Source organism: Meriones unguiculatus, chromosome 19 (assembly GCF_030254825.1).
Source record: "Meriones unguiculatus strain TT.TT164.6M chromosome 19, Bangor_MerUng_6.1, whole genome shotgun sequence".
Taxonomy (NCBI): domain Eukaryota; kingdom Metazoa; phylum Chordata; class Mammalia; order Rodentia; family Muridae; genus Meriones; species Meriones unguiculatus.
The window spans coordinates 44490085-44514398 of NC_083366.1; the positions used below are offsets into that span (position 1 = coordinate 44490085).

The window sequence follows — 24314 nt, forward strand, 5'->3', positions numbered from 1 at the left end:
GCCTGCTTCGTGATTGCTTTCCTCTGGCAGGGCTGCCTTTAGGAACAAGGATTTCTTTTTTTCACACTCTGAGGCTATATTATATAGTAAGAAAGAAGTAATGATATATTTTTTATGTCATTCCTATGTCAGATGTGGCGTTGTTGAAGATCTTTTCCCATTCTGTAGGATGATGTTTTGTCCTTTTTATGTTTTCGTTGCCTTAGGGAGATTTTCAGTTTCATGAGATCTCATTTATTAATTGATGATCTTAGAATCTGAGTTGTTGGTGTCCTGTTCAGGAAATTGTCTCCTTACCAATGCACTGTAGACTATTTCCCACTTTCTCTTCTATCAAATTTAGTGTATCATGTTTTATGTTGAGGTTTCTGATGCACTTGGGCTTGATTTATGTGTAGGGTGATAGATATGGTTCTATTGTATTCTACTTTTTTATGTATCTACCTTTTTAATAAAGCTTAAAAATGGCTTCCAAATTAGTGTGTCTTTGAGTCTGTATCTGTTTATTTTGTGCATTTTCTTGGGCTTTTTCCCTTCTATTTCTTTGTTTTGTTTTATGGTAGAGTGGTTTCTGTTGTTTGTTTGTTTAATCTTACTATGTTTTATCATTTTCTCTTAAATGTTTGCTTGTTTTCTAATGTCAAGAAAAAGGATGTATCCAGATGTGAGGGAAAGAAGAAAGGAACTGGGAAGAGGAGAGGATGTTATTCAGGATATATTCTATGAAAGAAATAAAAAAAAAAGAATTACTATTTTTAGAGCTGGAGAGATGAACCAGTGGTTAAGAATATTAATTTCTTTTTGCAGAGGATCTAGGTTCAATATTAGTATTCACATGCTTGCCTCAGAAAACATTCATATTTCTAGTTCCAGGATAGGCCTATCTTTTAGAAAGATGGTGACAAATACGTAAGTATGTTGTCTTCTTATTTTGAATAGTTTTCGATTCTGAAAAAAAAAATCACACAGTTATTTCTTTACTGCTTTTTGACTGGTTTCTTCTACATTTAGGACTAGCCTCTACCTTGAAGTTACTGCAGTAATTTGCATATTTTGTAACACTCTCCCAACAAGTTCAGCTGAAATACCTATCAGCCAGCCATTTTGAAACTATTGCTTCGTTTGTGTAATGCCCATCATGTGTAATAGCCTGTTCAATTGATTTCTAGTGTTTCATTCTTTATCTTTTGATGCCAAGGCTAATATTTTCCTAATACCTTAACCATTTTTTTCAAACGTTATTGAAACTAATCAGAGAAACTTATGCACACCCTCATTGGAAAAGAAAGCTGTTATGTTCTTTTGAAATATCCTTTCTCCAAAGAGCATCAGACCCGTCCGATACCTTTTTCTCAGAGGCGGGACCTGGGGCATCAAACCGCATGCAATCAGACATGCTCTTCTCTGGGTCCAAAGCGGCTGACCCTGAGTGCAGTGCTTAGCCTCGCATTCTGAGCGTAACATTTTGGCTTTTTATGGTAGCCAACCATGCTTGGGGACTTTCCGCCTTCCACCTTCCCGATGGTGAGTGCTCTCTGTCACAAACAACTCCACATTTGGTTAAGGCTGAGGATCTGGCTTGCTTCCATGTATGTGGACCTATCTGCATTGCCCACGTGGCATGCTGAGGTTGGCTACCCAGAGGCTATTTAAAGTGGGCTGGCTTTCCCCAGGGTCAGATGATTGTTCAAGGTTCCTGAATAAACTGCATTGAAAAAAAAAAAAAAAGAGAAATATCCTTTCTCACTACTCTTTGCTAAATTTATATAATGCTTAAGACTCTTCTCTGAAAACTTCAATTTCAGTTATGTGTCATTTTTAAGCAGAGGTCTTTCTCCATCACATATGCGTGATTAACTGGAAGTTTAAATTTCATGCTTCATACAAAAACTGAAAAATTTATATTTTTGCATTTGAGCTGTGATTGTCAAATTTCCTCCCTGAGTAGTCATCTTATGTACTGAAAATATGAATATTGACAGGAAGATGGCTAAATGAAAAGCCATGAAGTTAGGTTTTTTGACTAACAGCAATTTAGATATAAAATATGTGTGGATTTCATCATACACACCTGCCTTTTGAAGAGAAAGGTCTGAAGCATAAGGGAAAAGTAAATGTTGGATACATTACAGATGAAATAGCAGCTTTATTTGTAATATCTAGACTCTGGAAATAGCCTAAATGTCTCTCCATGAAGGAATAGATACAGAAATTTTGGTACATGTAAACAATGGAATACTACTCAGCTGTTAAAAATAAAGAAATCAGGAAATTTGCAGACAAATGGGTGGAACTAGGAAAGATCACCTTGTGCAAGGGAACCCAGAAACAGAAAGACACACATGGCATATACTCACTTATAAGCAGATATTCATCATATAATATAGGATAGTCATACTAAAATCTACACATCTAAAGAAGCTAAACGACAAGGAGGACCTAAAGAGGATGCTTAAATATCATTCCGAATGGCAAACAGGGTAGACACCAGAAGTAGTGAAAGAAATGGAACAGGAGTCTACTATAGAGGTCCCTCTAAAGGGCTCCACCCAACATGGGACTGAAGCAGATGCTGAGACTCACAGCCAAACTTTGGGCAGAGCACAGTGAGTCTTTTGCAAGAGAGGGGAATAGAAGGACACAGAGGAGACTGGGGCCCTACAAGGAGACCAACAAAGCTAAAAATATCTGAGCTCAGATGGTCCTGCAGGAACTGATAGACTAACCAAGGACCATGCATGGAGAGGACCTAGAAACCCTGCTCAGATGTAGCCAACTGACAGCTCAGTCTCCATGTGATTTTCTGAGTAGGGGGAGCAGAGGCTGCCTTTGTCATGAACTCGGTTGCCTAATCTTTGATCACTAGCCACTGACAATGTGGCCTTACCAGGCCACAGAGGAGGAGGATCTAGGCAGTCATGATGAGACTTGATAAGCTATGGGCAGACGGGAGAGGATAAATACCCCTTTCAGTGGACTAGGGGAAGAAATAGAAGGGAAGAGGGAGGAAGGGGAGGAGTTGTTTATCTTCTTTAGGTGTATAGATTTCAGTATGTTTATCCTATCTTAATAGGGTTATATAAGTGAGTATATACCATGTGTGTCTTTCTGCTTTTGGGATACCTCACTCAGGATGATTATTTCTAGGTCCCACCATTTGCCTGCAAATTTCATGACTCCCTTGTTCCAAATCTTTGGCAACGTGCAGGGAATAAAATAAAAATAAAAATAAAAAGGCGGGGGGAGTTAATATGACCTGGGGAGGACTGGTGTTCCACAAGGACCAAATATATCTGGGCACATGGGTCTTTTATGAGACTGTTTCTCCAAACAAAGACCATGTATGGATGCAACCTAGAACCTCTGCTCAGATGTAGCCCTTGGTAGCTCAGTAATCAAGTGAGTACCTTAATAAGGGGAACAGGAACTGTCCCTGACAGGAACTCAATGGTGGGCTCTTTCACCTCCTCCACCCCACTCCCCCGAGGGAGGAGCAGTCCTGCTAGGCCACAGAGGAGGACTTGCAGCCAGTCCTCAAGACACCTGATAAATCAGTATCCCATGAAAGGGAGGAAGTTCTCCCATATCAGTGAACTTGGAAAGGGGCAGGGAGGAGATGAGGGTGGGAGGGTGAAATTGGGAGAGAAAGAGGGAGGGGGATACAGCAGGGATACAAAGATAACAAACTGTAACTAATATTAAAAAAAATTAGAAAAAAAGAACTCATGACAGAAATCTTGTATGAATATAAGCAGAAGGCATAGAGGGGCACTGCTTACTAGCTATTTTATCGTGCTGTTGGATAGAATCCCAGAACACATGCCCCAAAAAGGTATCAAAAATCACTAATCGAGAAGGTGCTCTAAAGACTTTCTTACAATCCAATAATACAGAGACATTTTCTCATTCTAAGTTCTTCACAGATTACTCTAGCTTGTGTCAAGTTAGCTCCAAACCAGGACACTTTATACCATACTTTATTACTGGGTAGATATTTATTATGCCAAGTTAAGCAAAGTATATCATTTTATCCATTCTAGTTGTATCTTTTGCATGCATATAAAAGGTCTTGGACATTTTCCCTTTTATTAAAAATTAAGAGAATATTTTTCTTACACAGTATATCCTGATTATAATTTCTCCTCCTTATATGCCACCCAGTTCTTTTCCACCTCCTTTCCAAGCCATTTCTTTGCTGTCTTTTATTAGAAAAGAACAGGCTTCCAGGTGATAAAAACAAAACTCTATAACAAAATAAAATATAATAATATAAAACCAAAATAATCATCAAAGTTGGACGAGGCAAACTAACAGAAAGAAAAGAGCACAAGAGAAAGTGCACCCTAAAGAGTCCCATAAAAATATTAACTGTAAGCTGTAATTTATACAAAGAGGACCTCCTGCTGAGAAGTGAAAGCCCTGTACTTGCTGCTTCAAGCTGTGTGAGTTCATGTGAGTTTTATTCAGTTGACTAAGAGGGTCTTGTTCTTCTGGTGTCCTCCATGACCTCTGGGTTTTACATTCTTTCTTCCTTCTCCTCCAAGTGGCATCCAAGCTCTGAAGGGATGGATAGATAGAGACCATTCCATTTAGGGCTATGTATTTCAAGGTCTCTCTCTGTGTGTCTGTCTGTCTGTCTCTGTCTTCCTTCCTTCCTTTCTTTCTTTTCCCCTTTCTCTAACCTCGTGTGTGTGTGTGTGTGTGTGTGTGTGTGTGTGTGTGCGCGCGCGCTGGTGTGTGCATGCTTGTAATATCTGAATGTTGGTCTCTTTATTTGTTCCCATCTACCTCAGGAGAAAATTTCTCTAATGAGGGCTGAATAAGGCAGTGATCTATGAGTATAGCAGAATATCACTAAAAGCAGTTGTACTTTTATCTTCTTATGTTAAAACTAGAAGTATTGGGTTTTATCCTAGGCCTCAGGCCATGATTCTTGGTCCTTGAAACAGAATTGGGTTTGGGTTCTCTCTGGTGGAGTGGGCCATAAGTCAAAATAGATGTTTGTTGCTACTCCCACAAGCTTTGCACCACCAGTGCTGTAAGTGGTAACCTTCACAATTAAACAAAACTGCCCAGTCTATATTTAATAGATGACAAAAATCCAAAATATATAAATAAATCAAGAAACTAGATATCAGAAAAACTCAAATAATACAATGTAAAATTTAAAATGAAAAATGTAGATATCAGAAAATATACAAATAATGCAATTTTAAATAATACAATTTAAAATTTAAATAGATTTTCAAGACACCTCTCAATAGAGGAAATTCAAGTAGCTGAAAAAATAGAGAAAAATTCAACATCTGTACTGATCATAGAAATACAAATCAAGACCATTGTGAGAACCGTGTCAGAATACCTGTCAGAATGTCTAAGTTCAGTAACGCAAGTGCCAGCGTATTCTGATAAGAATGCTAAACAAGGTAACCACTTAACCATTGCTGGTGGGAGTACAAATTTATACAGCCACTATGAAAATCAATATGGCAGTTAGTTCCTCAGCAAGATGGAGATCGATATACCTCAAAATTCAGCTATACCATTCTTTGGCATCTTAACACAAGGATACTTGCTCAAACATATTCATTGCTTCTCTATTCATAATACACAGAAACTGGAAACAACCTACATGGCTTTCAACAGAAGAATGGATAAAGAAAATGTGGTATATTTACAAATTGGAGTATTACTTAGCTGTAAAATAAATAATAATAATAATAATAATAATAATAATGACATCATAGAATTTGCTAGCAAATATGTAACTAGAAAAATTTATCCTGAGTGAGGTAACCCAGATAAAAGAAGATAAATATTGTATATATTCATTTATATGAGGATATTATCCATTAAATAGATGATTATCAATCTGCAATTCATCGACCAAGAGAGGTTAGGTAAATAGGAAGGAACGAGAGTGGAAACATGGATCTCCCTCTGAGGTGGAAATAGAATATAGGTAGACTTTATGGGAGAACTGCAGGTTGGGGTGGAGGATGGGAGCTAAAGATTAAGGTAGTGAGGGAGAGGGGAAATGAGTTTGAGGGAGGAATTGTGAGGAGAGGCATCTAGACTTGAGGGACATTTGAGGGGTACTATGGAAATCTAGTTCAGTGGAAACTTTATAAAATATGTTAAGCTGATCCTAGTTGTACAAAATAATGTAATGCAAGTACATATAATGAGTTTTGATCATCTTCAATCCCTGATGTTCATGTCCAGCCCTCCCGTTTATTTGTCATGATGTTTTATCACTACAATACAATAGTGACTAAGACTGAAGTTGGTACCAGGCAGTGGGGTATTGCTGTGACAGGCCTGGCCGTGATGTTAGTGAGACATCCTAATAGGAGTTTGGAAGATGTTAGTGCTCAGAGTAATGTGAACTATGGAGGGCCAGCTCAAGGGATTTCAAAGGGAACAATATTAGTTACTGGGCTAAAGATAGTTCTTGGGCTATTTTGGCAAAGTATTTAGCCAATTTCTGTTTTGTTTTGTTATGTTTTGTCTAAAATAAAAAATTGCCGGAGGCTAAATTAAAAGTAATCAGTTTCTTGAGGAAATTTCAAGACAGCCTAATTCTGATTCTGTCATGTGAACATCAGTAATCACTCTCATGCAGTCTACAGTGATATAGAGCACATGGGACAAAAAGAAATAAACAATCTAAAATTTAAAGAGAAAAATGAACACTAGGAAAAGTAATGTTAGAGCCAAAATTGTCCTAAGAGAGAGGAGCAACTGAGGAGTAGTCTGATCTAAGGAGGAATAAAGGTCAGGTGTAGTCATACCAAAAACACGCCCAGCTAATCTTCCAACTTGTGAAAAGCTTATCTAAAGGAATTTCCTGCTCCTAAAAAGCAATAACAATGGCAATATTCTCCAGATTTGTTTCAAGGTGGGCAGGCTCCTAGGATGGTGGACAGTTGAAATTTGTAGTGTTGTCTACAAGATTCTGGCTATAGATTTAAAAAGAATCTAATGCTATATCAATAAAGGGTTTGTGAAATCTTCCTCCGCCGTTATGGAGACCCACTGGATCCAGCCTTCCTGTGGTGGCAAAATCCCTCCATGGAAACTGTGATAGCCAGGCTTACTGATTAAAAAAAAAAATACTTGTATTTCAGTGGAGACCCCAAGATTGTGGAAGTGCAAGAGGCAGAGTAAATTATTCATAAGTCCTGAACAGAATTGTGTTAACCATGGCAAAATTAGATGTGAAATCTGGACATTTACTAAGCAGTTAAAAATTAAAGACAGAAAAATATTAATTAGTATGTGTGCCTGTATATAAATCAATATTTAATGTTAAGCACCACTTTTACCTAAATGTATTTTTTAAAATATCGCTTATCTAAAATTAGTAATAATTGACCTTCTTGGTGTTATCAGGGAGCTCTTGCCACCTCCAGGATCTTTTCTCTTTCTTCCCACTTTTCTATAAAACTCCCTAAGCATCACCCAATGTTTGGCTGTGAGTCTCAGCATCTTTTTTGAGGTGCTGCTGAGTAGTTTCTCAGAAGACAACTCTGTCAGGATCCTGTCTGCAAGTTTAACAGAGTATCTTTCATAGTGTCAGGGGCTGGCATTCTTCCATAGAGTAGGTCTTTGGTTGGCCCAGGCACTGGTTGAGCAGTCCCACAATCTCTTCTCTATCTGCTCTATATTTGCCTCTTAACATCTCATAGGCATGGTAAATTTGGGGTTAAAGCTTTTGTGGCTGGGTTGAAGTTCCCTTCCCTCTACTAGGAGGCTAATCTAGTTGGAAGGTATCCTCTTTACTCTCTATGGCCTTGGCTAGTAGGAGTTACTACTTGAATCCCCCTCATATCCTCCCAGAACCCAGAGGGGCTTGCTGAGACTGAAGCACCAACTAAGGACCATGCATGAACTGGACCTAGGCCCCCTACAAAAGATGTAGCAGATGGACAGCTTAGGCTTCATGTGGGTTCCCTAGTAAGGAAGTAGGGACTGCAGTGAACACAGACTCACTTGCCAATTCTTTTCTTCTTGCCTTACCAGGCTACAGGGGAAGAGGGCATGCTCAACCCTGATGCAACTTGATGAGATGGTGTACATAGGAAAAGGAGCTTCCCTTTTTGGAGGGGAAGGGAAAGGAATGGAGTGTAGGACTGGGAGGGGAGGAGGGATGCACTGCAATCAGGATATAAAGTGAATTAAAAAAATTAAAATAATCAAATAATTTGTTAAAGTTTTAATGATTTAATAGGAAGCGAAGGAAGTTAAAGGTTATCAGTCTTGAGTAGAGAATGATCAAAATTTGAGAACTAGCATTCTATCAATAATCATTTTATTTCTAAAAAGATAAACAAACATGCTAGCTTTCCTCTTTTTAGATATACTTTCCAATTGCCCTTTGCTTGACTGAGGCCTTATCTATTTTCTCCAACACTGACTGACCTAGAACAGGTAACATATAACATAACCACGCAATTTTAAACCAGGCCCATCCCTACCCCTGTTGAATAAGGTCTAGATTAAAGATGGTAAAAATGATTCCTAGCATATGGGTTCTAGGAAAAGCTACAATTGGTCCACTTTGATTCTAATAACTATATTAACAGAATATTAATTTACTGTGATTTTAAAATAAATTGCAGATTATCCCATTTGTTCCTCAAACATCTTAAAGCTATTAATATATTTAAATAAATAAACAAAAGACACTCAATTTTTTTTAAACTTTGGCATTTATTTTTTTAAAATACCCATTGTATTCAAACATACCTTCCCAATATATAAAATTAAGATTATCTTAAAAGATGCAGTATCATGAAGTATCTTCAATATTAACGGATCGGCAATCATTATTAACAAGTACCACACACCTCAAGAGATGGAGATAAATGTCAACTGTATGCATATCTACACGTAAGCAATAAGAAAATTTAGAAATGGCAAAAAAGCGTGACTCTTGATGAGGTGAGTTTAAGTCTTCAAGACCAGAATAGTCAGTGGATTCCACATTTTCTGTTCTTCCATAAATCTAGTAAGCAAAATGATAATCAGTCAGTTATTATTTATACAACTAGTGTTTGGTCTTTTTTTTTCCTTCTTAATGTTAAATCACATTTACAGAAATAATGAAAAATATCTACATAGTAGTGGACCTTAAAAAAATGGTAAGAGGTATAGGTGGTAAGTAATACCAAGGAAACAGCATCTTTAGGATATAAGTGGACTGAGATATATATATCTCAGTTGATATATATATATATATATATATATATATATATATATATATATCAACTCACAGAGACTTTGACAGCATTCACAAGTACTGCACAGGTTCTAAGCAGACAAAAATCTCAGCATTGAGAAGGGAAGGGAACACAGAGTCCTATCCCTAATAAAAAAAAGTTATTTGCAATTGATATCAGATGAAAAGAAGAAAAATCAATTTTCTCTAAAAGAGCAAAATTGGGAAAATCAATCAAACTCCAGGTCAGGCCTCATTCCAAAGAGTAACTGGCCAACATAAAACATACTCCATGAGTTGTATTTTTATGGGTTTTTTTTGGGGGGGTAAGGAGGGGCTAGTTTTCTTTGGGTGTTTTTGTCTTATTACTCTCCTGTTCTTAGTTTGCTTATCTGTTTTGGTTTTCATTTTTTCCTTTTTGTTGTCTTTCTTGTTTTATGAGGGAGAGAGAAAGGGAGAGAGAGAGAGTTGAGTACCTAAAGGTAGAATCTGGAGGAACTGCAGAAGGGAAGGAATATGATCAACATATACTGGATAAAATTTATTTGAAATATAAAGTAAGAAAATAAAATCCGTTATAACAAATAAAAATCAAACAATATGAATCATTGATCACAGTCTTGGATTTTCACAAGTCTAGCACATGATATCATAAATCTGTCAGCCATCAACAAGTAAAAGCAAGACCCCGTAGACATTTTTTCATACTTAATTGAATTCAAATGAAATTTGACTTTTTTTTATGACTCTGAAGATGGAATAGCAGGATTTGATACTTGAGCATAGACCTGTGTTTGGTCTTGATAATAAATATTGATTGGCTAGGGGTTATTTTGATAAAGGTTTCTAATGAAGTAGTCAGGAATATCTTACTCTGCCCAGAGCAACAGATATTCTTCAAAATACTTTGAAATGTTATACTTTAATCTCTATCCATTACTTCTTAGAATGTTTACAAGATTTGGTACCAAAATTTATTCTTTTAAAGTGAGGTGTTCAAAGAGCCAGTCATTGAGTTCCTGTTAGTAATAGTCCTTGTTCCCCTTACTATGGGAAACCAATTGATTACTGAGCTATCACGGGTAACATCTGAGCAGAGGTTCTAGGTTTTATCCTCTCATTGACCTCCCCACCTCCCAAGGGAGGAGCAGTACTGTTAGGCCACAGAGGAGGACTTTGCAGCCAGTCTTGAAAATACCTGACAAAAGGGAGTCATATGAAAGGGGAGGAGGCCCTCCCCTACTAGTGGACTTGGAAAGGGGCAGGGAGGAGATGAGGGAGGGAGGGTGGGAATGGGGAGGGAATGAGGGATACAGCTGGGATACAGAATTACAAAATGTAACTAATGAGAAAAATAAAATTATCGAAAAGAAAAGAAATAAATAAATCACAATGTTAAAAAAAATAAAAAAAAAATAAAGTGAGGTGTTTCAGATTTTAAAATCTGCCACCAAAGTCTGATCATTCATGAAGGAGAAGAGTAAGATGTAAGAGTAGTACTCACCGAGCTGAGTATATTCTTGCTGTCCTCAAAAAGTTCTGACATTTTCCCTTTGATGTCTTTGGCTAAAGATAGTGCATCATTAGGTATATCTGGAGTACTCCCAAGAATGGTCTGTAGCTTCTGCAGAGTCTTATTCCAAGCTTGAAGTCTACTGAGTATCAGATTTGGAAAGTACTCAAGCTAAGTACCCATGTTTCATCAGTTACGATAGGATAAAGGAAATAAGAAGGGATTAGTTAGTTTTGGTTTTCTCGGAGATAGGCTGCATTAAATATCCATTTGTTATTTATATGGTAAAGTAGAATGGTTTGGGGAATGAAAATAATATAAACTAATAAAGTAAAAATGACTTACCTGTAGGTTGACATTATAAAACGATTATGTACAAAACTATTATTTTCAATTACCCATTTTATTGATTTTTTTTGCTTTCCATATGAAATTCTGCTGCCTAGTTTTTCCATAAGTTCATCAACATCTCATTATTTTGTTTATCCAGGGGAACACAGTAATTAACTGGGACTATGTAGGTCTTTTGGTTCAGGAAAAGTAAATGCTCCCAGTGTATATGTCAAAACATTTAACTGAGAATCATTTATCAAATAAATAAACCACATTGTTCACAATCACTTATTTTGGGGTTATTTTATGATAATATGAAACTATATCATTAAAACAAGCCAATATTAATAAACATAGCTTCCCCGGTCTAGAGCACTCCCTCTCATTTGTTGGGACATATAAGAGAAGAACAGTGGAACAATGGAATGTCATTATCTTTAATCACAGCATGAATAGGAAGAACAATAGAAGTTTGGCTTTCTAGTATGTTTCAGCATCTTACATGAAACTCTTCACATCCTGACATATTTAGCTATTATAATGACAATAAAAAGTAGAGAGGAATCCACTGGACATTGTTATGAAAATAGGAAAAATGCATGGAAGAAAGGAGACAATCCAAAGGTGTAGGCAATGTTCTTGGTTGGTTGTAGCCCAGACACCCATTGTGATGGACAAGGCTGAAGGTCCAAGTTCCATAAAACTTTCCAACAGCTCAGTCTCTTTACCCCTGCTAGCCTTTGGGAACTGTAATTGCAGCAGTGTCAATAAAGCATTTTATAAAGTAGCTAGTCATGTAGTACATATCTAGAAACATTTCATTCCTCTACATTGTCTCATTTTCACAAGTTGCTTAAATCAACTCATTTGGTGACAGGTTTTAGAAAAGACTTATAAGGAAATATCCTAACAGTTATAAATTAGAGCCACAGTGACATGCAGACCTTCTTATTACAGCTAAAGGAATTTCTCATTGTGAGGAGCATTACATGGTATTAGTAGCACACCCTTCTTCAGGTGACTTCAGTTAAAACATAGAAGATAGCATAGAAGTCATGGAGAAATGAATAGACAAGTAAGAAGCAGAAGTGGAATCAGAAGAGTCTTGAAAATAAAGAAAACTGGAGAGATCCAAGATGGTGGTGCTAATGGCACACTGTGTCTGATCAGCAGGAAAACAGTAACTGCACAGCAACCAACAGAACAAAATGTTGGTGGGCATCAAACACTAATGACTGTGTTTCTCAGGTGAAAGTAAACCTTACAGTGAGGGAAACAATCAGGTCTAACCTCAGGTCACACAGCTAATTTCTGGGAAATTTCCTGGGTTCCCTTAGGCTCGTGGACTCTGTCACCTAACACAGCCCTGAACACTGTGCTCACTGTCCCAGACTGTACTGTGGGTCCCAAAACATGAGAGGCTGGGTTTCCCAGTCATAAAGAGACTCCAAGGTGAAGGAAACAATTGTGTCTGACTTCAGGTCAGTGAGCTAATCCCCGGAAAAGTTCCTGGGTTCCAGTAGGTGCAGAGTATCAAGTGCATAGCCACAAGCCTATGTGCTGTGCTCATCATCTCAAACTGCACTGTGTCCCAAAACACCAAAATCTGGATCTCCCAATCCAAAGGAGACCCATGGTGATGTATAATGGCAAACCTACAGAATCACACCTGACTTCTCAAAAGAGACTATGAAAGTCCAAAAGGACCTGGACAAATGTCATGATCCATAAGAGAACACAGATGTCAGCCCTGACGACTATACCCAGCAAAACTCAATCATCATAGATATAGATAACAAAATATTACACAACAAAAACAAATTTAAACAGTACCTATCCACAAATCTGATCATACAAAATACACTTGAAGGAAAAATCCAACCCAAGATGGCTAACTACACCCAGAAAAATTCAGGAAATAAATAACTTCATTATAGCAAAACTAAAAGTAGACAAGCACACAAATATACCATCACAACCAACTTCAACATAAAAGAAAATAACAGTCACTGGCTATTAATCTCAACATCAGTGGACTCAACTCTCCAATAAACAGACAAAGACCAATAGAGTGGATTAAAAAACAGGACCCAACATTCTTCTGCATACAAGAAACACACTTCAGCAACAAAGATAGACATTACCTGAGAGTAAAGGGCTGGAAGAAGTTTTTCCAAGCAAACAGAACCAAGGAACAAACAGGAGTATACACTCTAATATCTAATAAAATAGACTATTAACCAAGTTAATCAGAAGAGATGAGGAAGGACACTTCATACTCATCAAAAGAAAATTCCACAAAGATGACATCTCAATTCTGAACATCTATGCCCCAAATACAAGGGTACCCACATTTGTTAAAGAAACATTAATAAAGCTTAAACCACACATCCATCCCCACACATTAACAGTAGGAGACTTCAACATCCCATTCTCATCAAAGGACTAGCCAACAAAACAGAAGCTAAACAGAGAAATAATGACATTAACAGATGTCATGAATCAAATGAACCTAACAGACAACTACAGAAATTTCATGCAGATGCAAAAGAATATACCTTCTTCTTAACACCTCATGGAATCTTTCCCCAAATTGACCAAATAGTCACAAAGCAAGCCTCAACAGATAAAAAAAAAAAAAAAAAAAAAAGATTGTAATAACCCCTTGTATCATATCGGTCAATCATGGACTAAAGCTGGACCTTAACAACAACAGAAATAACAAAAAAGCCTAAACACATATGGAAACTGGACAACTCCCTACTCAATGACATCTGGGTCAGAGAAGAAATAACGAAAGAAATTAAGGACTTCCTAAAATTCAATGAAAATGAAGGCACACATGTCCAAATTTATGGGACACAATGAAAGCAGTGATAAGAGGAAAATTCATAGTAGTAAGTGCCTTCATAAAGAGATTGGAGACATCCCATACAAGCAGCATAATGGCAGACCTGAAAGCCCTAGGGAAAAAAAGAAGCACACACACCCAAGAGGAGTAGACAGCTGGAAATAATCAAAATCAGGGCTCAAATCAATAATTTAGAAACAAAGAGAACAATTCAAAGAATCAATGAAACCAAGAGGTGGTTCTTTGAAAAATAAATCAACAAGATAGACAAACCTTTAGCCAAACAGACTATAAGACAGAGATACTATCCAAACCAACAAAATTAGAAATCAAAAGGGAGATATAACAACAGACACCAAGGAAATCCAAACAATCATTAGGCCTTACTTTACAAGCCTGTATGCTACAAAATTTGAAAATCTCAATGAAATGGAAATTTTTTTGATAGAATCCACTTATCAATTTTAACTCAAAATCAGGTAAAAAAAAATTAAATAGTCATATATCTCCTAAGGAAATAGAAGAAATTATCAAAATTCTCCCAACAAAAAAGAAACCTGGACCTTATGGTTTTAGCACAGATTTCTATCAGACTTTCAAGAAAAACTAATACCAATTCTTCTCAATCCATTCCACAAAATAGAATCAGAAGCAACATTACTGAATTCATTCTGAGGTCACAGTCACCGTGATACCTAAACCCAGAAAGATCCAACAAAGAAAGAATTTCAGACCAATTTCCCTTGTGAGCAACATGTAAAAATACTCAATAAAATACTTGCAAACTGAATCCAAAACCAACAAATGCTGGAGAGAATGTAGAGAAAAGGGAACCCTCCTCCATTGCTGGTGGGGATGTAAACTTGTACAGCCACTTTGGAAAGCAGTCTGGCATTTTCTCACAAAACTGGGAATAGCGCTACCTCAAGACCCAGCTATACCATTCCTGAGCATATATCCAAAATATGTTCAACCATATCACAAGGGTATTTGCTCAACTATGTTCATAGCATCTTCAGTTGTACTGGCCAGGATCTGGAAACAACCTAGATGTCTCTCAACCAAAGAAGAGACACAGAAATTGTCATACATTTACACAGCGGAATACTGCCCAGGTATTAAAAATAAAGAAATCATGAAATGTCCAGGCAAATAGATGGAAATCGAAAAGATCATACTGAGTCAGGTAACCCAGAAGCAGAAAGACATATGTGGTATATACTCACTTATAAGCAGGTAAAAGCAGTATATTACAGGATAACTAAACTACAATCCACAGACCCGAAGAAGTTATTTAACAAAGAGGATTCTAGGAACCATGTTTAATTCTCATTCAAAAAAGCAAATAAAATAGACACTGAAAGTGGCTAAAGCTGGGGAACAGAGCAGAAGCCTACCATAGATGTCCTCTGAAAGGCAGTATTCTACAGGGAATCAAAGCCGATACTAAGACTCACAGCCAAACTTTGAGAAGAATGCAGGGAGTTGTAGGAAAGTGTAGGGAAATAGAAGGAGCCAGACTGGACAGGGAATCCATAAGACCAACAAAGCCAACACATCTGGGCCCAGGGAGCCTGCAGAGACTGATACACCAAGGACCATGAAAGGAGACAACCCAGATCCCCTGCTCATCTGTAGCCCCTAGGCATCAGTCTCCATGTGGGTTCCCTAATAAGGGCTTTCTCTGACTGCACCCTGTTGCCAGCTTTTGGATCACTTCTCCCTGGTGGGAGGGCCTTGCCAGGCCACAGAGGAAAAGGATGCAGGCAGTCCTAATGAGTTTTGATAGGCTGGGGTCAGATGGTAGGGATGGAGTGCTCCCCTTTTCTGAAGACTAGGAGAGGGGAATAGCATGGAAGTGGGAGGGAGGATGGGACTGGGAGGAGACAAGGGAGGGAGCTACAATAGGGATATAAAGTGAATAAAAATAAAATATAAAATACAAAATACAAAAAAGAATTAGTATCGTGAGTACACTGGGGAAAAAAAAGAGAATAAAAAAACCTGTGCATGATGGTCAATAAAGTAATATTTGCCACTGATGAGACTTTCACTGGTAACTTATCCAGACACAACTGTGTTTGCATTTATTAAGTGAAGTCTATTAGTAAGATATCCTTAAACTAAAACCCTCTTAACAGATAATTTAAGGTCCTGTTACAATATTACTGCACATTTGCTTATTTTTCACATGTATGTAACATGACTTTTCCTTTTTCCTTCTCACATCATTTTCCTGTATGTATGATTTCCACATCTTCTATAGTACTTAGAAAAAAAAAAGCCTGCAGCATGGAAAATCAAAGTTAGTCTACTGCTTCAGCTATTTATGTGAAAAAAAATCAACAAAAGACTCACAGAAATCTCTTGAGCTTCATCTATGTTTTCTGGAGTTTTCATGGAATATTTGTGGCAGCAGGTGAGAGTCTTTATTATAAACTCCTGATCCTCAATAAACTCATTCACCTGCATATATCAAAATTAATATTCAGGTTAACTGGATTCTGGAAATATAAGGCAATAATTTTAAACCAAAATATTAATATACTCATTAGATGTGTGCTTTGTAAAAATAAAGTCTTCATGACATCTAAAAATTAAAGACAACATAAACATTTTGCTTCTTTTCTTCTTTACTGGGTCTGGAATCTCATTTTATTTGTCATATAAATGTCCACTCCCAATCCTTTTCCTATTTACTTTTCTCTTATTTTTTCTTCTTTATTTTCCCTAAATCTTTCTATATTGAAGGCAAGCCTTAAAAATAACAAAACTAGACAATACAAATTTTCTTAGAGATTGTTTTGTAGAATCTGAGCCCAGTGTCATGGTGTATTGTATCCATATTTATTAATTTCTTCTTTCTTATTTATCCTAATTGATGTCCATCTTTAAGAATTATAAAATTGTATGTTTCCTTCCTGTTACAAGTGAACACCTACACCTGTACCATTCAATGAGAGTCAAAAATTCTGACTGTATTTGTGTCAAGTTTGACAAAAGTAGATATAACAAACTGACAATTTTAGGAAAGAGTAAGCAATAAAGTTAAAAAGCAACATAATATTACTGTCTACATATTGATCAATATATGTTTTTAAAATATTATACTTAAAATATACTATAAATAACTTATTATTTAAACTGATAACAAGCTAGTATGTAATGTTTAATAGATTACCAGGAATGTTAAGAATTTCAAAGATGGCAGAAAAGAATGAGGAATGAGAAACCAATTTGAAAAAAATATATATAATAATACATCTATGCCAAATGCAGAGCCACATTCTCTTGAGGCCCAGTGTTTTCCTGAAGCCTTATTTTTTTCTCCTTTATATTGACTGACTTCAACAGATAACATGCAGTCATCAGGAGGAGGAAACCTATTTTCACTTGTCTGCCATCCCCCCTACTAAATGAACTCCAGCACTGCACTGTTCTAAAAGGAATTCTCACGTTGGGGGTTCCTAAAAATAAATTAGTGTGTTTCTTCCCTCTTGTCGTGGTTTCCATTTGGATTGCTTCTATTTGCTACACCCAGCTGGCTACGATGCACTTCAACTTTCTTGGGTTTCTCTAGAGAACTAAGTGGAAGATGACAATATTTTTTTCTTTCTTAAAAGTTGGATTCGAATATCAGCGTACTTCCTTAGCCACAAAGGTTACACTTACAGTTCCCAATTATAATTTTTAATTAAAAATAAATACATTTACAGAAAATCAAACAAACCATTTGCAAGCTTTCCTACTCTCTCTCTTTTTTACTGCCAGAGGTTTGCTTGTATAATAAATATAAGAACGAAATATCATAATACACCTGTGGATGTGTCTTACTTGAAAATTGGTCTTTGATACTTTCTCTTGATAAATTCAAGTGATATCATTAACATGAAAGCTTTTGGGAAGAAGAGAATAGAAAAAAGTGTGGTACTTACAAATTGGTTATATGATTCTGATGATGAACTTAGCTGAATCAGGAGGAGCGACATGGCAAAAAAAATAGTGAGTAAAGAAACAACACAAATGCATATTTATGGCAAAAAAGAGACATTCTCTGTGTACCTACTTCAATAATGAACCAATGTCAGTTGTCTCCTTTTGACACTAATTGTCCTTGAACAGGTAACATACTGCCGTCAGGATCACCGAGCCTGTTTTCTTTTCTAAACAAGCCTTCCCAGTGAATAAAAGTGTGCACCCAAAACTTTTAAATATAATGTTTAGCATTTAGGAGTTATTGAGAAGCTAATATGTTGTTGTTTCTGTTTGCACGCCCCACCCCCCGAATTATCACAGTTTTGATCCATTTTATTCATCGAGACTCACTGCAATGTGCTTCTTTTCCATTGTGTGTCTCCAGTGTGCTAAGTGAAAAATGTCAAGAGATACTGGCTGCCCAGAAGCAAATACATGGAATCAGACTTATTCCCTGGCCACAACTATTAAAACACATAGCCAGGACAAAGATTTTTTTTTTAAGTAAATAACATTTTTTTTTAAGAGAAAGACCTAAAAATCATTCTAGTTCTAGTTCTTGAAAACCAAAAATTTCATGACCCTGCCCCATTCTTATTCTGCCTTTTGGTGGTTGGAACTGTCTTTTACCCATGAAGTGTATTACTTCAGACTTGGATTTGATTGTTTCCCATGCTAAGTTCAAGAAAAGTCGTTAACCTGGAAGGTTTGAGGGAAACAAAAATGGAAGGAAATGAGGCACTTACATATCTGTGGTACAATTTTTCAGTGAAGTCACCAACAGTCTGAAACAGGATGAGGAAAAGAACAGAAAAGCTACTGAGTTAAAAGAGAACATAAATGCATATTTATTCCAAAAAGAGACGTATTCTCCGGGTGTCCATTTCTGTAGAGAAGCCTTGTGTACTGTTTCCTCCTTGACATTGATTGATGTTGAGTGACATTAAATAGAAAACATACAGCCCTCAAAACCAGTCTTTCTTTCTTCTAGACCAGACTTAATGAACTCACACATTGTACCTCTTTAAACAAGGATTCTCAGCATTTAAACCATTGAAAGGCTGATATTTGGGGGAGTTTTATTTGTTTGTTTGTTCAGTATATTTCTCCTCCTCTATTGGATATACTGTTGCAGGGTAAGTAAAGGTTCTGACAGAGATGCAAGCAAGTTAAGGAAGTCACCTCTCTTACCCACTGTGTCTATTAGACTTTTATGCCATAAATGAAAATTTTAAAAAATTTAAATAAAAGTGGGAGAAAATTCCAAAGTTCATTGAATACTTCAAAATTTTTCTAATATTTCATAAAACTTACACCCTTCTCTTTACTTCACTTTTCAAGAGCTGATACTTTATTCTATTATTAGTGTAAATATTGTTTTTATTTCTCAGATGAGGAGATGAGATTAGAGCCATTCCCAAGCTTCATAATACATGGCTTAGCCTGATCCCAGAGCGTTTCTATCTAAATATCCCTAGACTTTGACCTGGAAGCTTCTAGCCTCCCTACACTATAAACTTCTGCAAGCCTGGACATTGAAGGCTTCCGTTTCCAGCCTCTGTCTGATGACCTAGGTCTAGAGTGTTTTCAGCCTCTGAGACTTACTGCTAAATAAACTCACCCTTTCCAGTTCTTTATGAACTCTGGATGGCTGATTCAACTCAGCTGTTCTGGCTTAAACTCCTCTCCAAGCTGACTGATTCAAACTGGCTTCATTATGCTTCTCACTGAATTGATCTACTTGAAACACCTGCCCCTAAACTCCATGAACTGAGGCTGCATGAACTGAACTGCACTGAACTGTACTGTACTCATGATCTCTACTGTACTATCTCCACAAACTTTCTGTCTCTCTCTCTTTCTCTCTCTCTCTCTGTCTCTCCTCTCCCCCTCCCTCTTTCTCTCTCTCTGCTGTTCTTAAGCAGCTTCTCTTTTCTCTCTGTTCTCCTGAGAGTTGGGCATATCCTATCTCTGACTCATACTGTCACTTCTTTTTCCGATTCCTCACTTTATCTGCCTCTCAATTATCTCTCATTATTTGGGGTTAAAGTTGTGTACTAAATTCCAGCCAGAGAGATTAAAGATGTTTACTAAGAATGTATTTGTATTCCAGCCAGATCACACAGCCCTTGGTCCCTGGAAGTGATCATTTGTCATGTTGTTTTTGGGTTCAAATTCCTCTACTTTAGATAGATGCATTATTAGAAATTTGGCTCATGATGGAGGTAAATCTGGCACAGGACAATCTTTGACAGGGAGGATGCTTTACAAAATAAGCCAGAGCTAAGAGAAGTACTTACATAAACCCTGCGCAGTTCCAAGTTGAGGACACCAATATTCTGAGACATATTCTGAGCATGATCAAACAGTTCGCTGAGGAGTTCTTGATAATCATCAGTATCATTGCTACTTAAAGGCACAGAGGCCACATTCTTCCATAAAAGGAGGCAGGACACCAGCAGCAGAAGTGCCCCTGCTAACAGAAATGGGGACCATTCAGATTCATTCCTCCAAAGCTCTCAGATCAACTCTATCACATCTGCCCAGTGCCTTTCCCTGGGTGATTTGATACTGTGTAGCAGTGGTAGTAAGAAGGCATCTTCTTCTACTGTGAAAATGTAACTAAATACTTAGGTTTTCACATTAGGTTTTAATGTGTGGCATTAGAACTTAGTGACTTCCCACAGTTTGGGATCGATATCAGAAATAATGCTGGAATTTTTATACAATTGGAAGTTAAATTAATTGTCTTTAATTTCAATGTTGTAAGAATTTATGCTGGCTTTCAATTATCACTTCCTCCAATATATAATTTTTTCTTTAATTTTTAGGATTAATATATTAACATTATTTACCCCTTCTCTTCCCTCCTATCAAACACTCCCTTATTCCTCTCCTGGATGTTTTTTGTTGTGTTTTGTTTTGTTTAATTCATGTCCTCTTTTTCTCATTGATTGTTGTTATGTACATATACGCACATGCATTCATCTTCTTAAATGTGTAAGTACAACCTATATAACGTTACCTTTATGTAAGATTTTTAGGGAAGACCATTTGCAATTAGATAAACAATTGTGTGCTTTCCCCTAAGAAAAACTAGTTTTTCCACTCCTGTCATGCCTTGGTTGCATGTAGTTATTAGTGTAGGGTTGAGGCCCTCTGGGATTTACCTCATCCATGCTGGCATGTTATTGTTTTTGTCTTTATTCACCTCTTGTTTAAGCAATCCTGCTGGTGAGACTTTATAGGTATAGCTTCTCTTAGCCCTAGGAGACATAGTCTCAGAGCAAACTCCCATTTTTTTTAAAAAAAAAAAAAAGAAACGCACACACACACACACACACACACACACACACACACACACACCTAAGACTCACAGATCACTGTGGAAGATAAGGAAGAGAAAATGAATGTTCCAAACAGTTTTAATATGTGCATTTTGACAAGGATAGCATGATACTTTTCATTTTATCTTCATGCCTCTAAAAGCAAACACATGAATGCCTGTTATGTAACACTGAGGATGAAGAGAGTCCCATTATGATAAGGAACATCTTTACTGGCTTTATTACCTTACAGAAATAATGCTATTCATTGGCCATTTCTATACAGTTGAACTTTTCAGTAACACTCTGTGTAATCTTATCCCATGTACTATAAAACTGTATTCTGGAGAGAAAAAGTTGATAGGATTAATTGATTTTCCCCTATATCCTACTATCAGCTGACATCTAACAGATTGTACACATTATGTACTTTGCATTTCGCATGGTGGTTTAGTGCAGCAGGTGATCTCAGTTATAAATGGTTTGCAGGGAACAAAACCATAGTCTTGTGCTCAGTGTTAGCAGAACTTGTTACTTGTAGACATCAAGCTTTATGTTTGAGCACTTGACCACACTTTATTTTATTTACCTGTCTTGCTCTATAAAAAAGTCTATTTTAAATGAGTTTCTTTTTGACCATGAGCAGTGTTGGTGTCATCATCAAACTATGTTTTATAGGTGGACAAAACAAGAAATCTAACATATTAATAATTAATGCTTCCAAGAAGTACCATGTAGATACTGAAATATTTATTTGCTTTTTTAGTGAAGAAATCTGAAAAGGCTCCTCTTGTCCAGAGCCTTTCATAAATACAATTGTGGGTGTTCAAAATAAAACTAGAATACTGAAAAGATTTATTTATAAGAAAAAAAACTATTTACAAATATTTAAGGGATACCGGGGCTGTCTCTGACATGAACTTAGTGGCAGGCTCTCTGATCACCTCCCCATGTTGGGTGCAGTCTTGCCAGGCCACAGAAGAAGTTGAGGCAATGAGTTCTGATGAGACCTGATAGGCTAGGGTCAAGATAGAAGGGATGGAAGTCCACCCCTATTAGTGGACTAGGGAAGAGGCATAAGGGGAGAAGACAGAGGGAGGGTGGGATTAGGAAGAGACAAAGAAGGGGGCCACAGCTGGGACACAAAGTGAATAAATTGTAATAAATAATAATAATAATAAATTAAAAATATTGTGAAGTACACATTACAACCATTATCTATTTTGAAGTAAAATGAAAATAATTCAGATAATTAAAACATTTTTTAAAATTACAATAATTACATCATTTCCTTCTTTCCTTTCTTGGCTCCAAAACATCCCATGTGCTCCTGAACCTTTCTCTCTCAAATTTTTGAACTTTTCTTTAGTTGTTACATGTATATACATACATACTCACATATATGCATGCACATACACAAAAATCATTCAGTATAATTTATTTATATGAATATATTTTTATGGCTCATGATTAATTTTGGCTAAAAATTGGTGTGTTCTTCTTTGGGAAGACCATTTCTTGTTGTACAACTAAATTTTCAAAAATCATGTTGCTTTCACAAATTTATTTTATGAACATTAGATACATATGTATACATTAAGTAAACATGTACAGTCTTTTCATTTATTATGTGAAAGAAGTTCACAGTTTAAGCTAAATTTGAGGAATTAATGGGATTGTTTATTTTTTTAACCTGAAATGTAATTAGTGTTTGTTACCAATTCATTTGCCTAAAATTTTCATCAAGAAAAGAAGGTAAATATTACATAGTTTCCTCTTTTGAAACATATTTTGCTTCAATGACAGCTCAAAATCTGTATGGATACTCATCTGCTACTATTGTGTACTAAGTCAAGTTCATTCAAGTTAAATATTTCACAGCAGAGATCTAGAAACCAGAAAATTCTGCATTCTTTCTTTTACAGTTAGTACAAATTCAATACGCAATCTCTTTTTATTTCATTTTAGTCAAGTGTCTCAATTTTTGCAATTAGACGTTTTGAGATTGACCGCTTCATGCTCAGGTCATCTGAGGCTGTGTAAGTAAAACACTATCTTAGTACAAGATACTGCTAGAGTTTTTTTTTTTTTTTCTATCTAGATAAATTAAGAAAATTCACCATGTCTCTAGGCATTTCTACATATCTCATGGATTGAAGACTCCTTTTAAGAACTTTTGATCCAAGAGTGAATGGTGTATTTGTTTTCTAGAGCTGTGATTAGAAAGTACTTCTCAGCTTTATTTGATTTTACCTACCTTAACCAGGCATGAACTGGTTACCAGTGCACTGCATATAGAGCAAAAATGACTCCAAAAATGTACGTTGTCTAAAGAATATTGAAAATCAAAGAACTGTCTTAGCTTACTTAGAAGAACATGAGGAAAGAGTGACTTACAAGAACATTGTTGAGAGAATGACGGTGGCATCTCTGAAAAGTCCTGGCAGGCCGTGGCTGCTTCACGCAGTTCTACCTCCAGCAAATATTTCACTTCTTATATAGGCCATGGAACTATCCCCAAGGCCACACACTGCTAGGAGGCAAGAAATAACATCATGAAGAAAGGTGAGGATCATACGACTCTTCAACCTCAGACTGTGCTAATAATCTCATGACCATGATGATTCAAGAGGTCAATATGTCCTTTTTAGCTCATTTCAAGAATATAACTAGGGCCCAAATTAAGTTGCAACTCACAATGTACATCTCTGCTCAATAAAAGCTATCATGAATCCCATGCTCTAGCAAAACGTCTGTGCCCCAGACTTAAATTTCTTCAGAATCTTGGTTAGGGTGACATACTTGTTTCACTTTTTCTGAACACTGTAACACAACGCCATAGGAACACACCTGAATTCTAAACAGTTTATCATTTATATTTTTTTTGCCAGGATCCAGGGACTATAAAAAAGTTTGTTGTTTCTACATTTGTTTCCACAGTTACAATAGGTCAGTAATGTAAGGATCAAATTCTGAGGTGTAGATGATTCTTTTATTTTTCCTGTAGCCAATGTACTTTTACTTCACAAAGCAATATACAAAGCCTTCATGTTGTAGCTTAGAATATCCTAAGCACAGATTTTTCAGGCATGC

The 24314-nt window shown here is 36.6% G+C and overlaps 1 protein-coding gene across 1 annotated transcript in view; it reads right to left on the bottom strand.

Moving 5' to 3' along the window:
- Positions 1-8794: 8794 nt before the first annotated feature.
- The window catches only part of LOC110541616 (prolactin-7A2-like), a 52181-nt gene continuing 36661 nt past the window's right edge, over positions 8795-24314 (bottom strand). The window contains exons 4-8 of the mRNA XM_060372524.1: positions 20196-20371; positions 18642-18680; positions 16279-16386; positions 10728-10907; positions 8795-9010 (exon numbers count right to left, since the gene is read on the bottom strand). Coding sequence (XP_060228507.1) covers positions 8795-9010; positions 10728-10907; positions 16279-16386; positions 18642-18680; positions 20196-20371 — 719 coding nt within the window. The remainder of the gene's footprint in view (positions 9011-10727; positions 10908-16278; positions 16387-18641; positions 18681-20195; positions 20372-24314) is intronic.